The 23150-nt window shown below is 41.0% G+C and overlaps 1 protein-coding gene across 7 annotated transcripts in view; it reads right to left on the reverse strand.

Moving 5' to 3' along the window:
* Positions 1-23150, reverse strand: part of CARMIL1 (capping protein regulator and myosin 1 linker 1) — a 308279-nt gene that overhangs the window by 162760 nt on the left and 122369 nt on the right. For 6 of the 7 annotated variants that reach the window (XM_027524067.1, XM_027524073.1, XM_027524069.1 and 3 more), the window contains exons 3-4: positions 13677-13727; positions 8250-8309 (exon numbers count right to left, since the gene is read on the reverse strand). In XM_027524067.1, the coding sequence (XP_027379868.1) occupies positions 8250-8309; positions 13677-13727 (111 nt within the window). Of the gene's footprint in view, positions 1-8249; positions 8363-13676; positions 13728-23150 lie in introns of all 7 variants that reach the window. The other variant, XM_027524071.1, reaches the window with a different exon arrangement.

A 23150-nucleotide genomic window follows, 5' to 3' on the forward strand; every position in this document is an offset into this window, starting at 1 on the left:
TCAGTCGTGTCCAACTCTTTGCGACCCCATGAATCACACAGACTATAACAAAAGTTATGTGAATGTGGTCTCTCTCAAAACATCTTATTGTACAAATTTAATGCCTTTTCCATCTTTTTTTTTAATTGAAGCATAGTTGAAGTACAAATTTAATGCCTTTTCCATTTTTTTTTTAATTGAAGCATAGTTGAAGTACAATATTATATGTTATGGGTATATAAGATAGTGATTCACAACTTTTAATGTTTATACTCCGTTTATAGTTATAATAAAATATTGGCTATATTCTCTTGCGCTGCACAATATATCTACCTAATATTTGTCCCTTTTAGTCCTCTCCCCATATACCATGCCTCCTCCTTCCCTCTCCTTCCCACTAGTAACCATTAATTTCTCCTCCAGCTCTGAGTCTGCTTTTTTGTTATATTTACTAGTTTGCTGTAATTTTGAGATTCTACACCTAAGTGATACCACACAGTGTTTGTCCTTATTTTACTTAGTATGATCCCTCCAAGTCCGTCCACGTTGCTGCGGATGGCAAGGTTCCCTTCTTTTTTATGACTGAGTAGTAGTGTACTATGCGTGCTTGTGCACGTGTGTGTACACATCACATCTCTGCTATCCTTTCAACCTGTTGGTAGAAACTTAGGTTGCTTCTATTCCTTGGCAATTGTAAATAATGCTGCTATGAGCACTGGGGTGCATGGATCTTTCCTAATTATTGTTTCGGTTTTTTAGGATATATACCTAGAAGTGAAATTCCTGGATCCTATGGTAGTTCTACTTTTAGTTTTTTGAGGAACCACCATATTGCACCAATTCACATTCCCACTGATCATGTCTGAGGGGTCTCTTTTCTCCACCTCCTCGCCAGTATTTGTTATTTGCATTCTTTCTGATGACAATCCTTTTGACAAGTGTGAGGTGGTATCTCGTTGTAGTGTTGATTTGCATCCCTCTGATGATAGCAATGTTTTGCATCTTTTTATGTGCCTTTTGCCCATCTGCATTTCCTCTTTGGAAAAACGCCTATTCACTTCTGCCCAATTTTTAGTGAGATTGTTTTTTTGATGTTGAGCTGTATGAGCTGTTTATATATGTTCAATATTTACCTCTTATCAGTCACATCATTTGCAAATATTTTCTCTCATTCATTAGATTCTCTTTTTTTTGTCAATGGTTTTCTTTAAAGCCTTTTCCATCTTCATTAAGCAGTCATCACACTCTGTGGCTATAACTTTGGCAATTTGAGATACAACAGCAAAATAGCACAAATTTCTTTTTCTTGCCTCACAATTTCACAGATAAAAGATCCGTCCTTACCACGGATCTACGCATCCTCAGCATATAATTTTTTTCTTTCCTTATTAAGTCAAGAACTTTCACCTTTTCATTTAAAGGGAGCACTCTGGCTTCTCTTTGGCACATCCAAATTGCCAATATTATGATGCTTATGCTTCAGGGCCATTATAAAATAAGGATTACTTGAACACAAGCACTGAAATACTGTGACAGCTGGTCTGATAACCTAGCTGGCAACCATGTGACTAATGTGTGACAAACACTGAATGAAGAGATGATTCAAGTCCTGGATGGGATGAGGCAGGGCAGTGCAAGATTTCATACATGCTTGAACAGCATGTATGTAAGACTACTCAGAACAGCATGAAATGTAAGATTTATGAATTATTTCCAGATTTTTCCATTTTTCCAACCATGGTCAACCATGGATAACTGAAACTACAGAAATTGAAACTTTGCATAACAGGATACTTCTGTGTTAATGCTGATATATACTAATCGAATACCAGATTTTAAGAAGCAATTTCTTAAAATAATGCTCTTAATTTTAAGACTCAACAAACTGTCTGGGTAGAGTTGTTGTCAGAAATATCCAGAAACTGAAGCAAGTGTCTCTAAGGGCCAAACTGCAGATTCAAACAGATCCCCTCAATGATGGAGAGTGAATATCCACATTTGTGGGTGACTTCTCCTTTTACCAAGATTTTACCTTGACTTACAAATTACAAAGTCTGTTATATCCCTACCATCTAGTGTAAGAATACCTCCTTCAGTGAATACCAGAGGACAAGCTGGTAGTTCCATTTTTCGAAAACATGCTTTAAAAACAAGACATCATGAGATATTTAAGTAAAAGGGTAAAATCTTTTCCCTGATAACAAAAGAAAAATCAAGTGTTATAAAAGCTTCAACTTTTCTGAGAGAGGATATTTGGAAAGGATTATACAGAGGGAACAGGTTAATAAAATTCATGCTAGGTGAAGACTCATTTCTATAATTAGCTGCTGGAGATGTCCAAAACTTATACCAAAATGCTAAACTGAGTTCATATAGCTAGGCTTACAAATAAGAATAAAACAACCTGATAGAAAGGGTAGGTCACAAGAGAGACATTAGACTGACTAGAAACACATTCCAAATAAAAAGTTGTTCAAGTCACTTCTTTTGAAAGGAAAAAAGATACCATTATCTTGGATCTCAAAAATATTAATATAAAATGCAATCCCTTTGATGATCACTGCATCAAAATATCCTTGTATATCTACTCCCTGTTGCTACTTAATTTGTACAAAAATATGATGGGGAAACTCTACCCTTAATATGCAACTAAACAACTGGATTTAAAAGAAGCTTTTAGATTCACTGTGTGTGTGTGGCTGTATGTGCAGCTCGGTCCTATCCAACTCTACAACCCCATGGACTGTAGCCCACCAGGCTCCTCTGCCCATGGAATTTAGGTTGTCCTAAAATTAGCTTCCTGGCGGCTGAGTGGTAAAGAATGATCTCCAGTCCAGGAAGATCCCCTGGAAAAGGAAATGACAATCCACTCCAGTATTTCTGACCTGGAAAACCCCATGGACAGAGGAGCCTGGCGGGCTACAGTCCACGGGGTTGCAAAGATTTGGATACAACTTAGCAACTGAACAAAAACAAAAAAATCAGCTGAATTTTAAAAAATAATCTGTATTTCAAAGTGCTTATATTAAAAGAAAAAGCAATCCAATTTATTTGTCAAAATGAAATAAAAAAGACTTAAGTAATTTAAGTCCTTAAATGTTACTTTTTCATAAGTACCCTTAGAGGAATCTGTTAACAAGTATTTAATCCATACCAACTTTGTAACGGTTAGTTGGCTCCCTGAATAGAAAGCACTTTTTTAATCCCAATTTTCACTACAGCACTGCATTTGAAATTCTCTAGACAAAGACTTCATTGGTCTTGTAGCAGTTGGTCCAAGAGATATTTATCCCAAAAAAGGCAGCAAGCATTCTTGTACATGGAGGTAGTTACTTACATGACACTTCAGTGATATGTCTTGAGTAAGGCTAAAGCTGCTGATGTTTCATACACACCTATCTGGGCATACGTATGTTTTAAAAAGCCAGATACTTTGTGATGCAACCTCCTTGTCTATGTTCCACACCCCACCCCCAACCTTCCCACAACAGGTAATTATATTTTTCACTATAATGTACTACTTCTTTCATCACATCTAGTGCATCTATTCAGTTCACAGTTTGGGTGTGGATAATTAGTAACTAGCTTATTCTAAATTCCACTTAATCTTAACACCTAATCATCCTTAATTGTACAAGATTGAATAGAATGACAGGGAAGGAAAAAAGGTGACAGGTGGGAAGAATTGAGGCCTTTGAGTTCAACCTCACATAAAAGTCATCCAGCCTTGCATAATATGTCACCACCTTTGCATACTGTAAAGATGACAACAAAGTGATAGAGGTGAGACCAACACAGTAAATCATTTCATCAGAAAAAAGAACTCCCTCTCAAATATCCCTCGCCCTCCTACTTCAGTTGAGGCTAAAACAGAATGTTTGAAACAATTACTGCTTAGACACCTAGCAGAATATATTCCCTGAGTCCAATGAACATTTAAAATAATAGTCAGCACTATGAACACTAGTATCCTATTAATATTTAAGACTCAAGTTTCTAACCCCACTCCACCTCTTGCTTAGAACCACCTGAGTAATCTTTAAGAAAAATGTTCTTACTAAAGCCCAGCCAACAGATCTGTGAAGCGTTTTTCTTGCAACGGAAATGGCCATAGGTGGTTTATCAAAATCATTCTATGACACAGCAAACAACCTTATAATGAAAAAAAAGGAAAAAAATTTAGCAGCTATTTCAGTTGTATAAAAAATGGTCCAAAAATGCTAGAACTATGAAACTATACAACCACTGATCTCTATTTATCGACCATGACAGCAAGAAAACTTGAACCCCAGAAAGTGTTATGGCAAGGATAAGGATAAGTCGCTTCAGTCGTGTCCGACTCTGTGCAACCCCATAGACGGCAGCCCACCAGGCTCCCCCTTCCCGGGATTCTCCAGGCAAGAACACTGGAGTGGGTTGCCATTTCCTTCTCCAATGCATGAAAGTGAAAGTGAAGTCGCTCAGTTGTGTCCAACTCTTAGCGACCCCATGGACTGCAGCCTATCAGGCTCCTCCGTCCCTGGGATTCTCCAGGCAAGAGTACTGGAGTGGGGACTTCTAAAATAAGATGACGCTCTCCTACATTTTCACAGGAAGGAAGAAAAGAATAGTAAAAGTCACATTTCACAAACTCAGCACGAAGTTCACTCACTCTCACTAATATATCATGAAATGCATATGTCTCCTTGAATCTTATCAAAATTTACTATAATTAAATGATAAAATTGCAGTGACAGAAAAGTTAATAAATCCCAGAAAACACTAAAAAAAAAATGTTCTGTTCAAGGGTAGTCAGGCAGATGCCATCATTCTTATGATTTCACATCAGAAAAAAAAAAAATCCAGCAACATCAACGGTCCTGAGGTAACACGGGTTATTCATTGTCAACCTGTGGGACACAACAGAACCAATGCCCACCTCAGACATATGGAATCCTAACTGTCGTGAGTGAATATGTGTGAGAGTGTGTCTATGTGGCAGAGGAGGGAGTAGGGCTGCTGGAGGTACATCTTTTTCATTTTTATACAAATTTTAAAGGTTACACTCCACTTATAGTTACTGGAAAATATAGGCTATATTCCCTGTGCTGTACAACACATCCTTGTAGCCTGTCTTACACCCAATAGCTGAGGCATCGGTATTTTTAAAAAGCACCACAGGCAATTTTAAAACATCAAATTTTGAATCCCACTAAATGACTCATATTGCCAGTGTCTGGATTGCTGGCTCCTTTGTGAAAACAGTCCCACTGTTTCACCATATAGTGATTTTATTTTCAAGGTCCACACCATGCATACAGTCAGACTTAAGTGACATTGTAGAGCTGCTGTTGTGGTACTTACAGTGACAGAACAGCTCCATGGGACTGAGGCAGATTGCCTTAACCCTCATTCCTCTGAATGCTGGACATATTGAAGGCACAGCACCGTAAGTGTGGTAAGATCAGTTTCAGCAGCCACATGCAAAAATTGGTCTTGCTGTATTAACATCCTTTCTCATAATTAAATAGCACAGTCTAATCATATTCTGAATATAACCTTGGCATTGACATTTCAATACCACCCTTCTGTTCCCACCACAACCCCAAAATCATAAACATAAACATTCCTGAATTAAGACCATCAGGAAGGCCCTGGTTATGTCATCATTCATGAGTGATCACTCCTGCATATGTTTGCCCATTTGGGCAAACATATGGAGCTATAATTTTCCTTCCAAACTCCAGTTCCTGGAGAATGATAAACAGATAGGATAAAACATTGCTTTAAGATGAACTATGGAAATGTTCCAAGGATTTGTATGCAATCTCAATCAACATAAAGTGACAATTTCGACAATTTCTTTTAGGAACGTTATCAACAAACTACACACACACACATACACATTTTCTTTAGAGTTTTTTTTTTTTTAATTAAATAGAAGGAAATAAAAACATCAGAGTAAGAATCAATGGAATATAAAACAATCAATGAAGTCAATAGAGAAAAGTGAATACAACCAAAAAGCAAGTTCCTTGAGAAGATCAAAAGAGTTGATAAACCTCTAACCAGATTGATATGAAAAGAAAAGAGAGAAGAACCAAATCATCAACATCACGAAAGACAATCTACAGATAATTAAATGCTAACAAGTGGATACTATGAACAACTTTATATCAGTAAATTTGACAAAGATATATAAGACTTGTATACTGAAAGCTACAACAAAATACTACCAAGATAAATTTTAAAAGACCTAACACCTTTGGGAAATAATTTTCTTGGATCAGAGATTCCATTTTATTAAGACATCAGTTCTCTCCAAACTGATTTATAGATACAATATAATCCCAATCAAAATCTCAGCAGGCCTTTTTGTAGAGAAACTGAGCTGAGTCTAAAATTCATACGGAATGCAAAGAACATAGAATCACTAAAACAACTTTGAAAAAGAACAAAATTGGAGGACTAACACTATCTGATTTCGATTCTTGCTATAACAGCCACAGTAATCAAGACAATGCAAGATCAACATAAGGACAATGCACGATCATACAAATAGACTAGACGGACAGGATGAAAGGGACCAAGGAGACCAGAAAAAGAGAGCAACATTTACGTGTACAGTTGATCTTCAACAAAAGTCAAAGTTCAGTGGGGAAATGACAGTTTCAAACAGACATTACTGGAACAAGTAGAAATATATATATTAAAAAATTGATCCACATATTGCTTTATATACAGAAATTATTAATATTTCAAAATGGATCATAGACCTAAATGTATAACTTAGAGCTATAAAACACCTGAGAAGATATGGAGCATCTGTGACCTTAAGTTAATCAAGAATTTGTTCAATATGATGTCAGCATGATCCATGAAAGAAAACAGACAAACTGAACTTCATCAAAATTTTTAAATTCCGCTCTTTGGAAAGCACTGTAAAGAAAATGAAAAAACCAGCCACAGACCAAGAGAAAATATGTACAAATCATATATCTGATAAAGGATTTGTATCCAAAATATACAAAGAACCAGTAAAAGAACAAGAACTTAATTTTTAAAATGGCAAAATATTTGAACCAACACTTGAACAAAGATACATGACAGCAAATTAACAGATAAGACGTTCAATATCTTTAGTCACTAGGAAAATACAAATTTTAAAAACTACAAATTTATTAAAATGGCTAAAATTTAAAGCACTGATCATACCAGTATTATGGAGGATATGAAGGAACTGGAACTCTTACACAGTGCTGGTGGTGATGTAAAATGGTACAACCACTTTGGAAAACAGTTTGAAGTGAAGTGAAATCGCTCAGTCGTGTTCGACTCTTTGTGACCCCATGGACAGTAGCCTGCAGATAACAGACACCTACCATACAATTCAGCCATTCCACTCCTAGATATTTACCCACATAAACTAAAAGCCAATGTCCAATCAATGATTTGTAAATAAATGCCCACTGCACCTTTGCTTGTCAGCCAAAAGCTAAAACAACCCAAATGTCCATCAAGGGATGATAAACTGTGATACAGTCATACAATGGAACACTACTCAGCAATAAAAAGGAACGAACTATTGAGATATGCAACAAAATCAATCATTCTCCAAATAAATACACTGGCTAAAAGGAAGCACACACACTATGATTCTACTCAGATAAAATTGCAGAAATTAGTGGCTGAGAGCAGATGCCTATAGGTGATTACAGATGAGGAGGGGCAAGAGGAAATGTTTACTAAGATGCGTGAGAGTGATGCATGGGAGTGATGAATATGTTCAGGATCTTGATTGTGGTCATTGTTTCATGGCTCCACATGTCACAGCTTATCAAGCTGCACACTTTAGTTGACTGCATGTTACAGTTCAATAAAGTTGTCCTTTAAAATCTATATTTTATTAATATCAAAAAATTCTCTTAATCACTCTATTCCCAGAAAGATCTTACATAGTATTGTAGAATAGCTATGAAATTTTAGTGCTAAAACTTGTACATTTCGAAGGAACAGTACTCTCACATCTACATTGCCAGGTAACATAAGAGCTCATTAGGTCTTTCCATACTAAGGAGAACAAACTGCTTCCTTTATCACGAACTCCTGACCCCGGCCCACCCAGCCCCTGTTCAGTCCCTCATTCAAAACTCCATTTTCCCTTATCTTGTTTTTCCACATTATCTCAAGAAACTTTCATTAGTGAACCAAACAGAAGGTATTATCTGGTTTCAGAAACTCAAGAAAGGTTCTGACCTTGGAATAATGACAAACAGGTTGTTCATACCCACCTGAGCCGGCTTGCTGCAGATGACACCGTGAATCTCCAAGTAGCTGAAGGTTACCTCGAGCTGCAATTGAGGGAGGGGGAGGAAAGACAGACCTGTAATAAGGGTGTTAAAACCTATAATTCAAAGGAAAAATGCTACAATTAGAAATAGTCCAAGTGCAAACAAAATATTGGACATCTTCTGAAGGTAGGCTGATTTAATATCTCCATTCATTCAATATGACATGACCTTTGACCTATCATATTTCAAAAAAAGCATTAGTAACTTTCCTAAAGGGCCAAAAGGAAATGCCAAGTCTGACTTTTTAAAATTCCATCCAAGGACCAACCCCATGGAAAGTTTCTGTACTTCTACTCCATTATTTATTTACTGAGGAATGACTGTATGAAGGGAGCCATCTAAATAGACTTTTTTCTCTTATTTCAGACGTTGCTTCAGCAAATCAGATCAGGATAAAGACACTGGTTTTCATCCTGTGTCTTTTGGTTTTCCCTTCTTTCTAAACCCTTACCCCTTTGGGTTACATTCTGACCACTTATTGGAGTCATCATTCTTTCCACTGTCTTTCATTAAAGTGCCTATTTTAAATGGATTTAGGAAAACACAGTATTTAGGAATTTTAATCTGTGCTCCAATGAAACACAGTTATTAATAAATAAAAGTCTTCTGTCCCTGTATATGCATAAATTATGATTTATTTCCTTTCTATTTTAATAGCACATGCTCCTTCCTCGCTTCTCCTATAATCAGCATTTCTTTTTCTTCAAAATATCTCCAGTCTCTCACTCTCTGCCTGTTTTTCCTGGAAAACGGCCACTAATCTTTCTCCCAGTTTTTCAGTGTTTCATCTGAGTACAGCAAACAGTCACAGAACCGAGGACTAAAGACAATGGGCAGAACTGAGCTGGATAAGTTTATTTCACTCTCTTGGTTTAAAACCAGAAAAGTAATGGGGAAAGAACCCATCTAGAGCCGAACCCATAGCTCTGCCTGCTGGTGCTATGCTGTACCTTTATACATTTGGTAGGATCAATTTTAGAACAGAGGACCCGTGAATCTCCAGTTAAATGCTTTGAAGTATGAAGATGAGGGCTGGAAGTAGAAAGATAAATTCACTGCTTCATCATTCACATCATTGAGCCAACAGATAGTTACAGAAGGCCTACTATGTGCCAAGATGGGCAAGAGAAATGACACATTTATCTCGTCCTCCCAGAGTTAAATGCAGTCTTGGAGGCACCTCTTAAACATTCAATTAGAGTGGATGTCTTCTTCCCTATTGTTATCAAGATCAATACTTGGTGAGGTTTGAAAACTCATTTAAAGCAGGAATTCGTTTCTAAATAAAGTGTATCTCTACCTTCCCGTTTATTTCAAATTAAATCTTATAAACATATTTTTATTTGCCAGCCTTGGACATAGTGCCAAAGTTTCTTCTTTGAGTTAAGCCCCTTGGGTTGGCCTTCAAAGGCATTTCCTTTGTGGGCCACGCTCATAACTGCAGAGCACCCAACTTTGAATGTAAGCTCTTTAAAATGGACTGAGAACTTGAAGACACTGGGAAAGCAGTATGAGGGTATAAGTTCTCTATGTTGTTATATTCCCCATGCCCCTGGCTTTTAACAGATGCCTGGTCCTTAACATGACAGTAATATTTTAAGTGAATTACTTGATCAGCATTCAATACTTCATAGATGCTCTCTCTTTTTACAGCCTATTTCATTGATAATGTGAAATACATATTTCTTTAATTTAAAACTGTAATTGTAACTGCTGTGAATAGGTTTGGAAACAAACCACTGACTCTTAGTGGGCATCTCATTCAACTGGTGGGGACAGGTGTCTGGGAGGACCTGCACTCTCTTACAACCTAGCAGCTACAAAGATGCAGCTGGCAGCAGTCAGCATCACCGGGGCTGGCATGGGCAGCTGTGGTCAGTCTGGCTGGGAGAGGTCAGCTGGAGGTCAGTTAAGATGCTTCTCCTGCGCCTCAGGGCTGTCCCTGGAATAAGCCAAGTGCCAGGGAGCCAGGAAAGCACTGAGACATTCCAGCTAGGCCCTGAAGAATGACTTCAAGTGTGTCCAACAAAGAAAAACGGAAAAAGGAAATCCAGGCAGAAGAAAAAGAATCTGCAAAGGCACAGAAGGATTCAGAGAATGAGGGCAAGACTGAAATGGGAAGCAGACTCTGCAGTTTTGGGGATGAGGAAGGGAGGACAGGCTGAGTCTGTTATTGATCATAACAATCAAGGGTTATTGATCTTAACAATCAATGAATGGTGAGGAAGGGAGTCCCTGAGACACACTGACTGATGTTATAACCAGGTCCAAGGCATTCTCTCTAATCTCACCCACGGCTCTTTTTAATAGACCTGTGCTCTCAACCCCTGTCACTGACCCTCCCCTGACTCCAGGCCACCCTGAAGATAGCTTAAAGAACACCACTGAGCAGAAACAGGCAGGGGGACTAGTGAGGAAGCGGAGACACAGGCGTGCTGCAGGAGACCTGGGGCATCTTTGAGAGAGCCACAGACACTAGGAATCGGTTAGGTATGAGGAAGGAATGGGCCCAGGCTATCAACAGCTCCCTCGCTCCTCCGGGAACTCCCACTATTCTGGACGCAGTGACCTGTGTCATGACTGCCCATCTTTCTGGCCAGTTTCCCTTCCTCCACAGCCTCCTCCTCAGTCCTGGGCCCACAACCCAGCTCCCCAGATGCACTGTGCTCTTGTCAACTAGTAAACCTCTGACCAGTGGGAGACCCCTTCCACTGCCTGGTTGACATGGGGTCATCTTCCAACCCAGCTTTCCTGCGGACCCTCCCCTAACAATAACCCACTCCCCATCCCCCTAAGCAGAGTTGGGGCCTTCTGGGGGGAATGGCAAAGTTCTATTTCTTCATCTGCATGTGGCTGCAGAGGTCTCTGCTCGGTGATTAATCACAGAGTTGCACATTTCTATTTTGTACATTTGACTGCGTATGAGGTACATTTTACTATAAAAAGAGAAAAGAAAATGTTTAATTAATCAGCCCCGAAGAAAAGAGAAGAAGCCTGTGTGAAAACCAGAGGCGGTTGTACACTACTGTTCTGAATATAATTATTTCCCCAGAAAAATGAATGTCATTGACACTGGCTCTGCTTCTTAACCAAGGTATGCTGTGACACATGAAAACCAGCCTTCTCTCCAGGGCAGCCTGCCCGCGGGTCATTCTGAGAGAAGGTCTGCCTTTCTTTCTTTGTGATGCTGACAATATCAGAAATCAGAACCAATGTCCAAACTGCCCTAGCCAGGCCGGTGTGAATGTTATATATATCATGGAATGAAAGTGGCCATTTGCTCAAGAGCAGAGCAAGGAGGGGGCAACAGAAGGGAGACACGTGACTCTTCAAGAGGTGATAACATTTTTAATTAGGGTAAACATATCATTCAGGAGCCTTCCAGTCAATAGACTGCTTGACTATTTTCCTTCCTTAATTAATTTTTCACCAGTACAATAATGGTTAACTCACTTCCTTATAGCCTGCCTTCAGGTACTTTAGCATACAGGTAATTTAGTCCAAAATCATTTACAGAATAACTGATTTCATTTATAACACATGATAAACATAAAGTCTCACTCTGTATTATCAAAAGGGGTGGGATAATATAAAGTCTCATTCCTTAGAGAAACTGTGTGAAATTTAACATTTGCATGATTAGAAAGAAAAAAGACATCAGGTAGCCACAGCCTTTGATTAGCAAACTCTGGGTTGGCACCTTCTCAAAATTCAGCGAAAATCATGCAAATCATTAGTCAGTCCTACAAGGTCCACTTCATGACAGCACCGTGGCCAGCACATAAGAAAGTATTCACAAGACAGTGGCTAAATATTGAATTTTAAGAAGAAAGGACTAGAAACATGATGCAACCCAAACATCATAGTTCAATGAGGCTGAAAGCATCTTCCAACCTTCCCCATCTTCCTGGGTTTGTTGGCAAGTGAGGCAAGTTCAGCTCAGTAGAAAGGTGAAAAGAGGAGGCTACTACTGCTACTAAGTCACTTCAGTCATGTCCGACTCTGTGCGACCCCATAGACGGCAGCCCACCAGGCTCCCCCGTCCCTGGGATTCTCCAGGCAGGAACACTGGAGTGGGTTGCCATTTCCTTCTCCATGCATGAAAGTGAAAAGTGAAAGTGAAGTCGCTCAGTCGTGTCCGACCCTCAGCGACCCCATGGACTTCAGCCTTCCAGGCTCCTCCATCTATGGGATTTTCCAGGCAAGAGTACTGGAGTGGGGTGGCATTGCCTTCTCTGGAAAAGAGGAGGCTAGTGAGTCTAAATCTCTTCCAACTCATTACTTGCAAATACTCAGATAAGCCAGCTCTGTAGTTTTTGAGCTCTTTTCTAATAGCTACAAGTACTTTTCTAATAGTACAAGGCTACTGTGAGAATTGAGTGAGATAATGTACTTAAAATATACTTGATAGATAACTAACTAAATTCTGGTGATAACAAGGTACTTTTAGGGATGTAAAGCCCCTGCTCCCATGCTTTGATGAGAACCATGTATCTGTCACTAACTGGTGTAAGCCTGACCTCAGGCAAGCCACCATCCCTCCCTGTGCCTCAGTTTCCTCATCTGTAAGAAGAAGAATGAGACCTACCACATGGCTTTCATAACTTATTTTTAGGGAGATCATCTTATTTACTAAAACAATATTCAATAAATGTAGCTATCATTATCTTTTTAGGGGAAGAAAAAATCCCAATTTCTTGTTACCATTCAGTTCATATCCTATAAAATAGGCCAAAACCCTTCTGTGACCATAAAGGAAATAAAAGAAGCGATTGTGGTGCCTAATTCACCAGTTATCAGTTCAAATGTTAATTTGCACCCTATAATGAAGGACATCTTATGGAAGATGTTAGTCTTTTTTAAAGAACCAGTGGTATCATGTTATTTTCTAGAGGCAACACCTTGAAAACTATATTTTTACTTATTTTTTAGAGGCCACATCAGAGTCCTCCACCATGGAGGAGGACTGGATGGCTACATTTCCGGTCATATACTCTTTATGAGTTAGGATGGTTATTCCCCACCTGTCAAAGCCTTAGAAAATTGCGCCATTATTAGACCCAAGGAAATAAGAACCAGACTTGAAGAAAGTATAAACCCTGCCCCAGTTGAGAGGAAAATCATTGAAATTCACCAGCCCCGAGGATACAGAGCATGAAATGCTTTGCTGCTTTTCTTGGATGCTCTACACAGGGGGACAAAGGAGATCTACAGACGCTTTCTGGGGAGAAGGAAGGAAAATAAGGTTGTGCAAAGAGAACTCTGGACATACTGGCCTAAATCGTAAGTCTATGCAACTGAGAAGCCAGTGCGTGATGTGTTGGGCTGTGTACGTGTGTTGGAAGGAGGAAACTCATCGACACTCACCTTGGTGGGGATTCGTGCTGTGACAAGGAAGGCACGGCATGACGTGAGCACCTGTAAGACAGAAGTGGCAGCATCAGTATCAATACCAGAAAGTGGGCTGGTGGGCTTTGGTGTGACCCACAGACCATTAGATACGGGGCTCCTGAGGCTTCATGAAAGACTAAGTGAGCTGGAACAGATTATTGACCTTGTAGGAGTATTAACTTTACCCTAAGAATCACTGAATGAAGGGCTGTATTGAACAGATCAGTTGCCAAATCTCAAGACAAGCAATCAATCAGCAGCCCAAAAGAGCCACAGATTACTCCAGTTGAGGAAGCAAGACAGGGCTCAGAGATACTAAAATATAGATGTCATGCATAGGAGGAGCCCCACTATCTCAACAGCAAACTTAATGAAAAAGCCAAGTACTCATTCATGCTTTCCAAAATACAACTGCCACCCGAGGTTGCCCACTTGCTTTCTGTTCTCTGTCCACTAGCTGATAACATTTACATGACACACAGGCAGCAAAACAGGCTATTGTCCCAAGAAGTCAACCCTGACTCCTTTTCTGCTATGCCTGTCTCAGTCCTAGAGAGCACATTTATGGAAGTTTCCATTCCAATTCTCAGCTAAGAACATACAGATAGCCAATGGGGTCCCGTATACCTATAGGCCCCTCTTGCCCAGCAGGGGCCCTAGAGAATACTAAGGCTGGGAATAGTCTGAACTCCTAGTTCACACCTGGAGCAGAGCTCCCTGGCCACCCACCACTTTTAGTGTCCAAATGTGCTGCTCTGCAACCCAGAGGTCCAGGCAGGCCTGGGGGTGTCTTTGCAAGAAAGAAAGCAAGCGGATCCCAACACTTCTCAAGTTCTGATGGGAGACCTGTCTTTGATTTTCCAAAGAACTCCCCTGTCCCGAAGTTGATATTTAGTGACTAACACACGTGTGCTAGTCTAAGAATGCTAGATTTGGACAAAACTGGCTTCCTATTGGCTCAGATGGTAAAGAATCTTCCTGCACTGTGGGAGACCTGGGTTTGATCCCTTGGTTGGGAAAATACTCTGGAAAAGGGAATGGCAATCCACTCCAGTATTCTTGCCTGAAGAATTTCATGGACAGTAGAGCCTGGTGGGCTACAGTTCATGGGGTTGCAAAAGGTCAGATGCAACTGAGCAACCACATTTAGAAACCATAAGTCAGGGAACCTGAGGACCAAGTTGTTATAGGATTTATCTAGATTCAAACCAAGGCTTATCCTGTTCATCCACACACAGAAGGTGAATACATGGGTATGCCTGTGGGCTGCTCTGTGCCTCTCTCTAGTCTCCCAACTCCAAACAGAAATGGTATATTTTCTAGAAAACTGCTTTGAATAATCATAGGTCACCATTATGGGGAGTAACTCAAGTCAGGACCCTCTGTGAGAAAGATGACAAAGGGACATAGCCCGACAGTGGCTGAGAGAGTCTGATAATGAGCATGGGGAAGGCAGAGGGGGAGGGACAGGGCACACTGCAAGACTTTCCACCCAAATGTCTTCAATCACACGTCTTCACAGGGTTCTTGTCTACCTGGGGTAATTTTTGCCATTTGACTTTAGAGGGGATGTGCTCTAAAAGACCTTTAATCAGTGACTTCTAAAAGTGGAGGCAACAAAAGATATCTGTATCTGAATATTCCAGAGGCTGTGAACCACAGTTCTCTTCCCAAAGAAAAGATCCTTTCTTTTAACTAAGGCCCGAGAAAACAACAAGCAATAGAAAGGGGAGAGGTGTGTAACAAGTGGGACCAGATGAGTGAGCAGAGGTCAAAGGTAGCCCAGGAGTAGCAGGACTGGATAGGTAACTTCAGGGCCCTTGTTCAAAATTATGAAGAATTTTAAGACAGTGACAGAAAGCACTAACCCCAGCACAGGGCCCCCCTGAGAAGGATGCCTTGTGCAACTGTACAGGTCACGTGCTCAGGAAGATAGCCCTGAGTCATTGCAACTATATACAAGCATTCCCTATGTGCCATAAATGAGCAAACATCCTTGGATACGTTAATACATTTAATCCTCTCGATGACTATATTCTTTGTCACTATTTCCCCCATTTTTCAGGCAAACAAACTGAGACTCTGATGTATCCAAGGGCAAAAATAGGATTCCTACCTAACTTTGTCAGTCAGCTCACCTATGTTCTTCACCACTAGGCTACCTTTACACATTCCAACCCAATCATGCCTTTGGGTACTCTAGACCCTGGCAATTTACTTAGATTTGAGGTAGAAAGGTACAGCCCAGCGGGCGGCCTGTGACTGGGAGGAGACTCTCAAAGCTCCCAGCTCAAACACTATCTTCCTCAAAGTTCCAAGTTTAAAGGAATTCTCTTTTCAAATCCAAGAATGACCTGGAGAGCTACATTTTTTCAGTCATCCACACTGGCATCACTACCCAGGGGGGAAGCAGGAAGAAGAGTTTGGCTGCCTTAGGGAAAGGGCAAGAGGCAGTTTTGTTGACTGAGACACACAGGGTTCCGTGGTGAACATCTGACAGTTGGAAGAAGCTGGGACAGTAATAGAAAGGGAGATAAAAGGCGCCAGAGACAGGCATAGTCAGTGTAGTCACTCGCTTAGGACGAACAGGTTACCTGTGCTAAATTGCAAAATCAGGACTCAGCTTTAAAGGATGAAAATTTACCTTCTGTGAACTAAGACCCTACCCCACGCTTCATCTTTTTTCATTGAAATTCAGTTGATTTACAAGATTGTGTTAGTTTCAGGTACACAGCACAGTGACTCAGAATTTTTGCAGATTCTACTCCATTATAGACCATCACAGAATAGTGAGTATAACTCCCTGTACTCTACAGCATATCCTTGTTGCTTATTTATTTTACATACTGTAGTTTGTATATGCTAATCCCATACCCCTAGTTTGTCCCTCCCTTCTCCCCTCTCCCCATTGGTAACCACAAATTTGCATTCTGCATCTGTGAATTTGTTTCTGTTTTGCATATACTGTCATTTATATAATTTTTTAGATTCCATATCTAAGTGGTATCATTTTTCTGTCTTATTTCACTAAGCATAATATGCCAAAGCCTTTGACTGTGTGGATCACAAGAAATTGTAGAAAATTCTTCAGGAGATGGGAATACCAGACCACCTAACCTGCCTCCTAAGAAATCTGTATGCAGGTCAAGAAGCAACAGTTAGAACTGGACGTGGAACAACAGACTGGTTCCAAATTGGGAAAGGAGTACTGATGGCTGTATACTGTTACCCTGCTTACTTAATTTATATGCAGAGTACATAATGAGAAATGCTGGACTGGATGAAGCACCAACTGGAATCAAGATTGCCGAGAGAAATATCAATAGCCTCAGATATACAGATAATACCACACTTATGGCAGAAAGCGAAGAACTAAAGAGCCTCTTGATGAAAGTGAAAGAGGAGAGTGAAAAAGGTGGCTTAAAGCTCAACATTCAGAAAACGAAGATCATGGCATCAGTTCCCATCACTTCATGGCAAATAGACGGGGAAACAAAGGAAACAGTGACAGACTTTATTTTGGAGGGGCTCCAAAATCACTGCAGATCGTGACTGCAGCCATGAAATTAAAAGACACTTGCTTCTTGGAAGAAAAGTATGACCAACCTAGACAGCATATTAAAAAACAGATTACTTTGCCAACAAAGGTCTGTCTAGTCAAAGATATGGTTTTTCCAGTAGTCATGTATGGATGTGAGAGTTGGACTATAAACAAAGCTGAGCACCAAAGAATTGATGCTTTTGAACTGTGGTGTTGAAGAAGACTGTTGAGAGTCCCTTGGACAGCAAGGGGATCCAGCCAGTCCATCCTAAAGAAAATCAGTCCTGAATATTCATTGGAAGGACTGATGCTGAAGCCGAAATTCTAATACTTTGGCCACCTGAAGCAAAGCACTGACTCATTTGACAAGACCTTGACGCTGGGAAAGATTGAAGGCGGAAGGAGAAGGGGACGACAGAGGATGAGATGGTTGGATGACATCACCGACTCAATGGACATGAGTTTGAGTAAACTCCAGGAGTTGGTGATGAACAGCGAGGCCTGGCGTGCTACAGTCCACAGGGTCGCAAAGAGTCAGACACGACTGAACAACTGAACTGAACTGAAGGTCCATCCGTGTGGCTATAACATAGCAATATTTCATTCTTTTTATAACTGAATAATATTCCATTCCACAGCACATCTTGATGTAGCACCTTTTCAAACTCTGCTCCCCCTCTAGCAGAAAAGGTTTAAAAATGGAAATAATGTCAACAGTCATGATGACCAGCATGTCTACAGGAAGTCAGACTTTTCATCCTTTCCTTTTATCTATCTATGGTTAACCCTTGACCAACTCAGGGGTTAGTCTGCATATAGCTTATAGTGGAGTGGGCCCTTCGCATCTATAGTTTGGCTGCATCTGAGGATTCAACCAACCACGGACTGTCTAGTAAGTACTGCAGTATTTATTACTAAAAAATATCTGCATATAATGTGTAGCTCAACTCATGTTGCTCAAGGGTCGACAGTATACTGCAGCACACACACTTCTTCATTCCAGTGGTTCTTGTATAATCAATCTCTGATCTTTTCAAGAATCTTAAGTCCACAAAACTTTTGCATAGAAGTAAAATAATAGCCAAATCATAAAACTCACACACCAGAAAGGACTCAATATCAATCACCTAGTGAAAGACCATAATCTGAGAGAAGATCCAAAGAAATTGTCTCATAGGTAGTCCATACCAGAGCTGGACTAGAGGCTGAAACTCTTTATTCACAGCATATGACTACCTTTTCACTCTCTCCTCAGATGGCAATAAGGGTCAGTGCCAAAAGCCCCAGATGGGAACATGAAGCCTCTTCAGTAGCCAGAAGAGCATACTAACCTCTGTGAACAGGCCATCAGAGGAAAATTGGTGCCACAACATCCAGGATCATTTTACAAGTACAGTAGTAATACCAGCCGATACTTGTGGGGTACCATGGTCCCACGGGTTTCCATACATCATCTCCTTTAACCCTCACAGCAACCAATGCAGTAAACACTATTATTAACTCCATTTTAAGAAGAAACTGAGATACAGAGATTATGTTACTTGCCCGAGTCACCAAGCAAGTAGGTGGCAAGGCTTGGATTCAAACAGATGGTCTGGCCCCAGAGATTATGCTAATTACTTATACAGGCTCTCAAATCTCACCTAAGAGCCGGCTTCCTCAATAGTCTGCACATATACAAACACAGATGAGTTATAGATCTTTAAAGCCAGAAAGATGCAAACAGGTAAAAGTGTCATCAGTAAGATGATGGATGATTGCATAACATACGAACAAGGACCACTCTTAACTGTCTGTCCAGACCAGTAGACCAGGGCCTCTCTCTGATCGTGGGTTAATCTGTGTGTGTCTCTATTTGGATCTGTCTACCTGATTCTACATGTGTCTCTCTCAGCTTATCTGTGCATCTCCTGGACTGTTGCCCAGCCCTCCCTTCAACTTCTCCTCTCTTCTGTGGCCACCGCTATGCCCACCACACCCAACCTCAGCTTCTCATTCTCTTCCCCCTCCTCTTGTTCCCATCCCCTTTGCTCTGCCCTCATTTCCTGGCCCTTTCTCTCTGCTCATCAACCAGAGCTTGTATCTTATTTCTCCCAGAAACAGGCTCCCATCACAGAAGAAATACTTTGTTCTTGAAGGGTATTTCATTTGGGACAGTCACAGAGAAACTTGAACAAAACATGAAATAAAAATGACAAGGCATCTTTTGACATTATACAGCAAGCACACCGGTAATTAAGTGATTACAAGGTCCCCTGTGTGAATCTAATGACTAAGTCTTAAAAACTAATCTCAAAACAGGCACCCATGTAACTGACACACGGCAGTGATCCCAGCACGGTGGCACAGGCTGGCCTTTTCATCCATTTACAAGCATCACATTTTGGAGAATAACATCTCCCACAAGTCAGCTGAAGCATCAAGTGACCTCCCTGCCTGCTTTTGATCTGTCTTTTCCTGGAAAGTCACCAGGGGGGTTTCCAGGGGCCACTGACAGGGCCCTGGCTCAGTATATTTTTTAAAACAGAAAAAAAAAAAAACAAAAAAAAACGTGTGTTCACACAGATTCACCTTTTGCGTAAAGAGCAATCTCTTGACCATATGTAGATGCATAATGTTCTAATGATCACTTCTGCTTTCACTCTGGCAACAACAGCGCTCACAATCTGTGGCCCTGCATGCCAACCTTTCTTTAGAAATATTTTAAAGGCAGCCTAAGTACACAGTGCCCTTTGGCAGCTGGACACAGGTCAAAATCATTTGCTTGAAAAGAAACATTCAGGCTTTGAGAGGAGAAGCTTTGTGCTAGCTGGCCCCCATTTCTGGTGGTCAGATCTGATCCCCAAAGGCAAACGAATTGTCCTTAGAAAGCCTGGAAGGAGATGGAATAGAAGGGGTAAAATTCTCCAGTGCTTACCCAGCCTTTCAAACAATAGGCTCACTTGTGAGCACAAGAGCATAGCAATATTTTGAAGCACATGTGCAAAACTATGGATGCTACCACTCTAAGAATTGTGCCTTTTGCTCTATCAACCCAAACTGGACTGATAAATAGGGCTACATTCAAGCTGGAAATGGAGAAGGAAATGGCAACCCACTCCAGTATTCTTGCCTGGAGAGTCCCAGGGACAGGGGAGCCTGGTGGGCTACCATCTATGGGGTCACACAGAGTCGGACGACTGAAGCGACTTAGCAGCAGCAGCAGCAGCAGCAAGCTGGAAATCCCAACGAACTCAGGCTCCTAGGTTTCCTCTTTGGGGCCAAGATGCCCTAGGAGTTGTGGCCCTAGAGGTCTTACGGTGCACACACGTGGCTTCCAGCAGGTAAGGGGAGACATCACAGAGGAAAACCCCCCTGTGGTATATGAGGACGTGCTTCCCGGTCATGAGTGAGCACTCCCTTGACACTTGGGATAGCAAGCCTCTTCTGGGCAGGGTGACCACAATCTCCATTTCCAGTTTTAGCTCTGAGAATCCTGCATCCCAGAAACTAGGACGTTTGGTCGCCCTACTTGCTGGGGTTTTGGAATTAGGAAGACAGAATCCAGTTATGGCTTTGCCACTTTCTAGCTGATTCACTCTCACAGAGTTAGCTTCTCAGTCTGCTCACCTGTAGAACCAGAAGAATGTTGCTCTGCAGGATTGATGCTATTGTTTACAGTAAGATACAACCGTATTAATAGAGACCTAGCCCAGTACCAAGAACATCTCCACTGAATATATCAATTTAATTGGTGTGAGAGCATCTTAAGTGTAGATTCCCAAAGATTAACATCTATTGAATTTTTAAATAGTTTTTGTCAAGAGAACAAAACAAACAATTGGGGAAAAAAAACAAAGATTCTGAGACAAGCTGAAATTTTCAGTTCAATATGTATCTTTAAACTTGAAGAAAAATGTTCTTACAAAGCTTTAAAAAAAAATGAAAAAAAAAGGCAGGGGGAGCATTAGAAGGTCTATGTGTACTTAGTCAAGAAACCTTAACCACAAAGGGCAAACTAGAATTTCCCTCCCACCCGGTCCGGGAGGCCCATTCTTCCACCAGAGTCTTAGCATGCAAACCACATTTTCAACCTCTATAATGAATTTCCTCTCCCCTTCATTGAAATGCAAGCAGCAGCTTGGTTCCCTTTGAGGCTTCTTGGTTCAACTTTTAACTTCAAAATTTCACTTGGAAACATTTATAAAAATCCTCCCTCATGTTAAGACGCACAGTTTAGCAGAGAAGCCTAAATTTCCTTATGGAGATGATACATAATGAGGTAGGCCATGGAATCCTCTCATTGCACACTTGCTAAAAACAGAAATAAGTATGTTTCACCCTCTAAAGAATGCCATTACCTAAAGTCTACCACTGCATAGGCAACACATAAATTTATGGCCCCTCCGTCCACATTCTCTCCCGCACATTACCAAAAGTGCCTTTCATTTAAAACTGGGCTCTTCCTGCCAAACGTAAGATCGATGGTCCCATATCCCCAAAATGCTCATGTGCAAGCAAGCTAAACGATGACTGTCACTTACTACGTTTCCTCTCTCCCAAACTCACAGCTCCAAGTACATCTCGGACAAGACTTCATTAATCCAAGACATACACTTCAGAGAAGGAGAGGGACAGGTGGCAAGGAATGCTATCACCATTGAGGAGAGTTCTGAGTGACAGGTGCTAAGGGACTTGTGCAAGGTCACCAGAAAGCTGAGGGAGAATAAAAAGCCTCTTCTGACTCTCAGCCTCCTAACAACCCACTGCACACGGCTTTGATGACCATCACTCTCTCTGGCCAAAGCAGGACACTAGACCCAAAAGGAATACAAAAACCATACTGTTTTAGTGCAATTTCTGGCCCCAAATGCCTTGTAAAACCAGATCACCACACTCCTCAGACATCTGTATCTCTCCTAATGCCATTTATAAGTGTGCCCTAGGAGGTGGCATAGTCCAGTGTAGGATCTGAAAACTACAGATCCAGCCCCGCCTGTTTTTATAAATAAAGTTTTATTGGGACACGGCCACACCCATTCATTTAACTGGTGGTCTCCAGCTGCTTTCACACTACGAAGACAGAGCTGAGCAGATGCAACAGAGATGCTTATGGCTCACAAAGCCGAAAATATTTACTATCCGGTTGGTCCTTTACAGAAAGTATAGGTTTGCTGACCCCTTGCCTAGTGGTTTAGAGGGGAAACTCTGGGATCAGGTTGCCTGGGTTTTGATCCAAACGTCACCATTTACTATCTGCGTGACTTGGGGCAAACTACTTCCCTTTCTCATTGCCTCAGTTTCCTCTTCTGTAAAATAGAAGCAATGATGTATACCTCAGGGAGCCATGAGGGTTAAATGAGTCACTGCGTGTCACTAAGTAAACGTATGTAAAGTACTGACAGCATACAGAAGGGGCCAGCGTATGGAAAGCAGGTGTTTCTTATTATTTATATTACAATATTATAATAATATTACTCATGTCAATTATACTAAGAACAGAGTTCCTAGATTTAGGCTGGGTCTGATCTCAAGCTAGACAAATGACCTGAGTCTGAACAAGTTAACTATCTGTGTGGATCTCAAGTCACCCAAGCTTAAAATAAGGGGGTTGGAACAGATGTCTGAGTTACCTTCCTACACGCTGGGTTATGGCTCAGACCCACTGTGGGTCTGCCCAGTTCTCAGACCCTGCTTCTCTTTGCTCTGCGTGGACTGCCAGGAATGTAAGTCACCAGTAAATACTTGCTGAGAGGAATTAACTCCTCCATGGGTCTCTCCTTCCAGGAAGGACAGATGCTCCCTCAATTGGCGGGTAGCAGGAGAGAGCCACTGGAGGTGGGTTTTTGTCTTCAGATGTCTAGTTTCAGGGGAAACCTTTGTACTCTAACACCTGTGCAAATCCATTTCTTTTCACCTGGTTATTTATG

Source organism: Bos indicus x Bos taurus, chromosome 23, assembly GCF_003369695.1.
Source record: "Bos indicus x Bos taurus breed Angus x Brahman F1 hybrid chromosome 23, Bos_hybrid_MaternalHap_v2.0, whole genome shotgun sequence".
Taxonomy (NCBI): domain Eukaryota; kingdom Metazoa; phylum Chordata; class Mammalia; order Artiodactyla; family Bovidae; genus Bos; species Bos indicus x Bos taurus.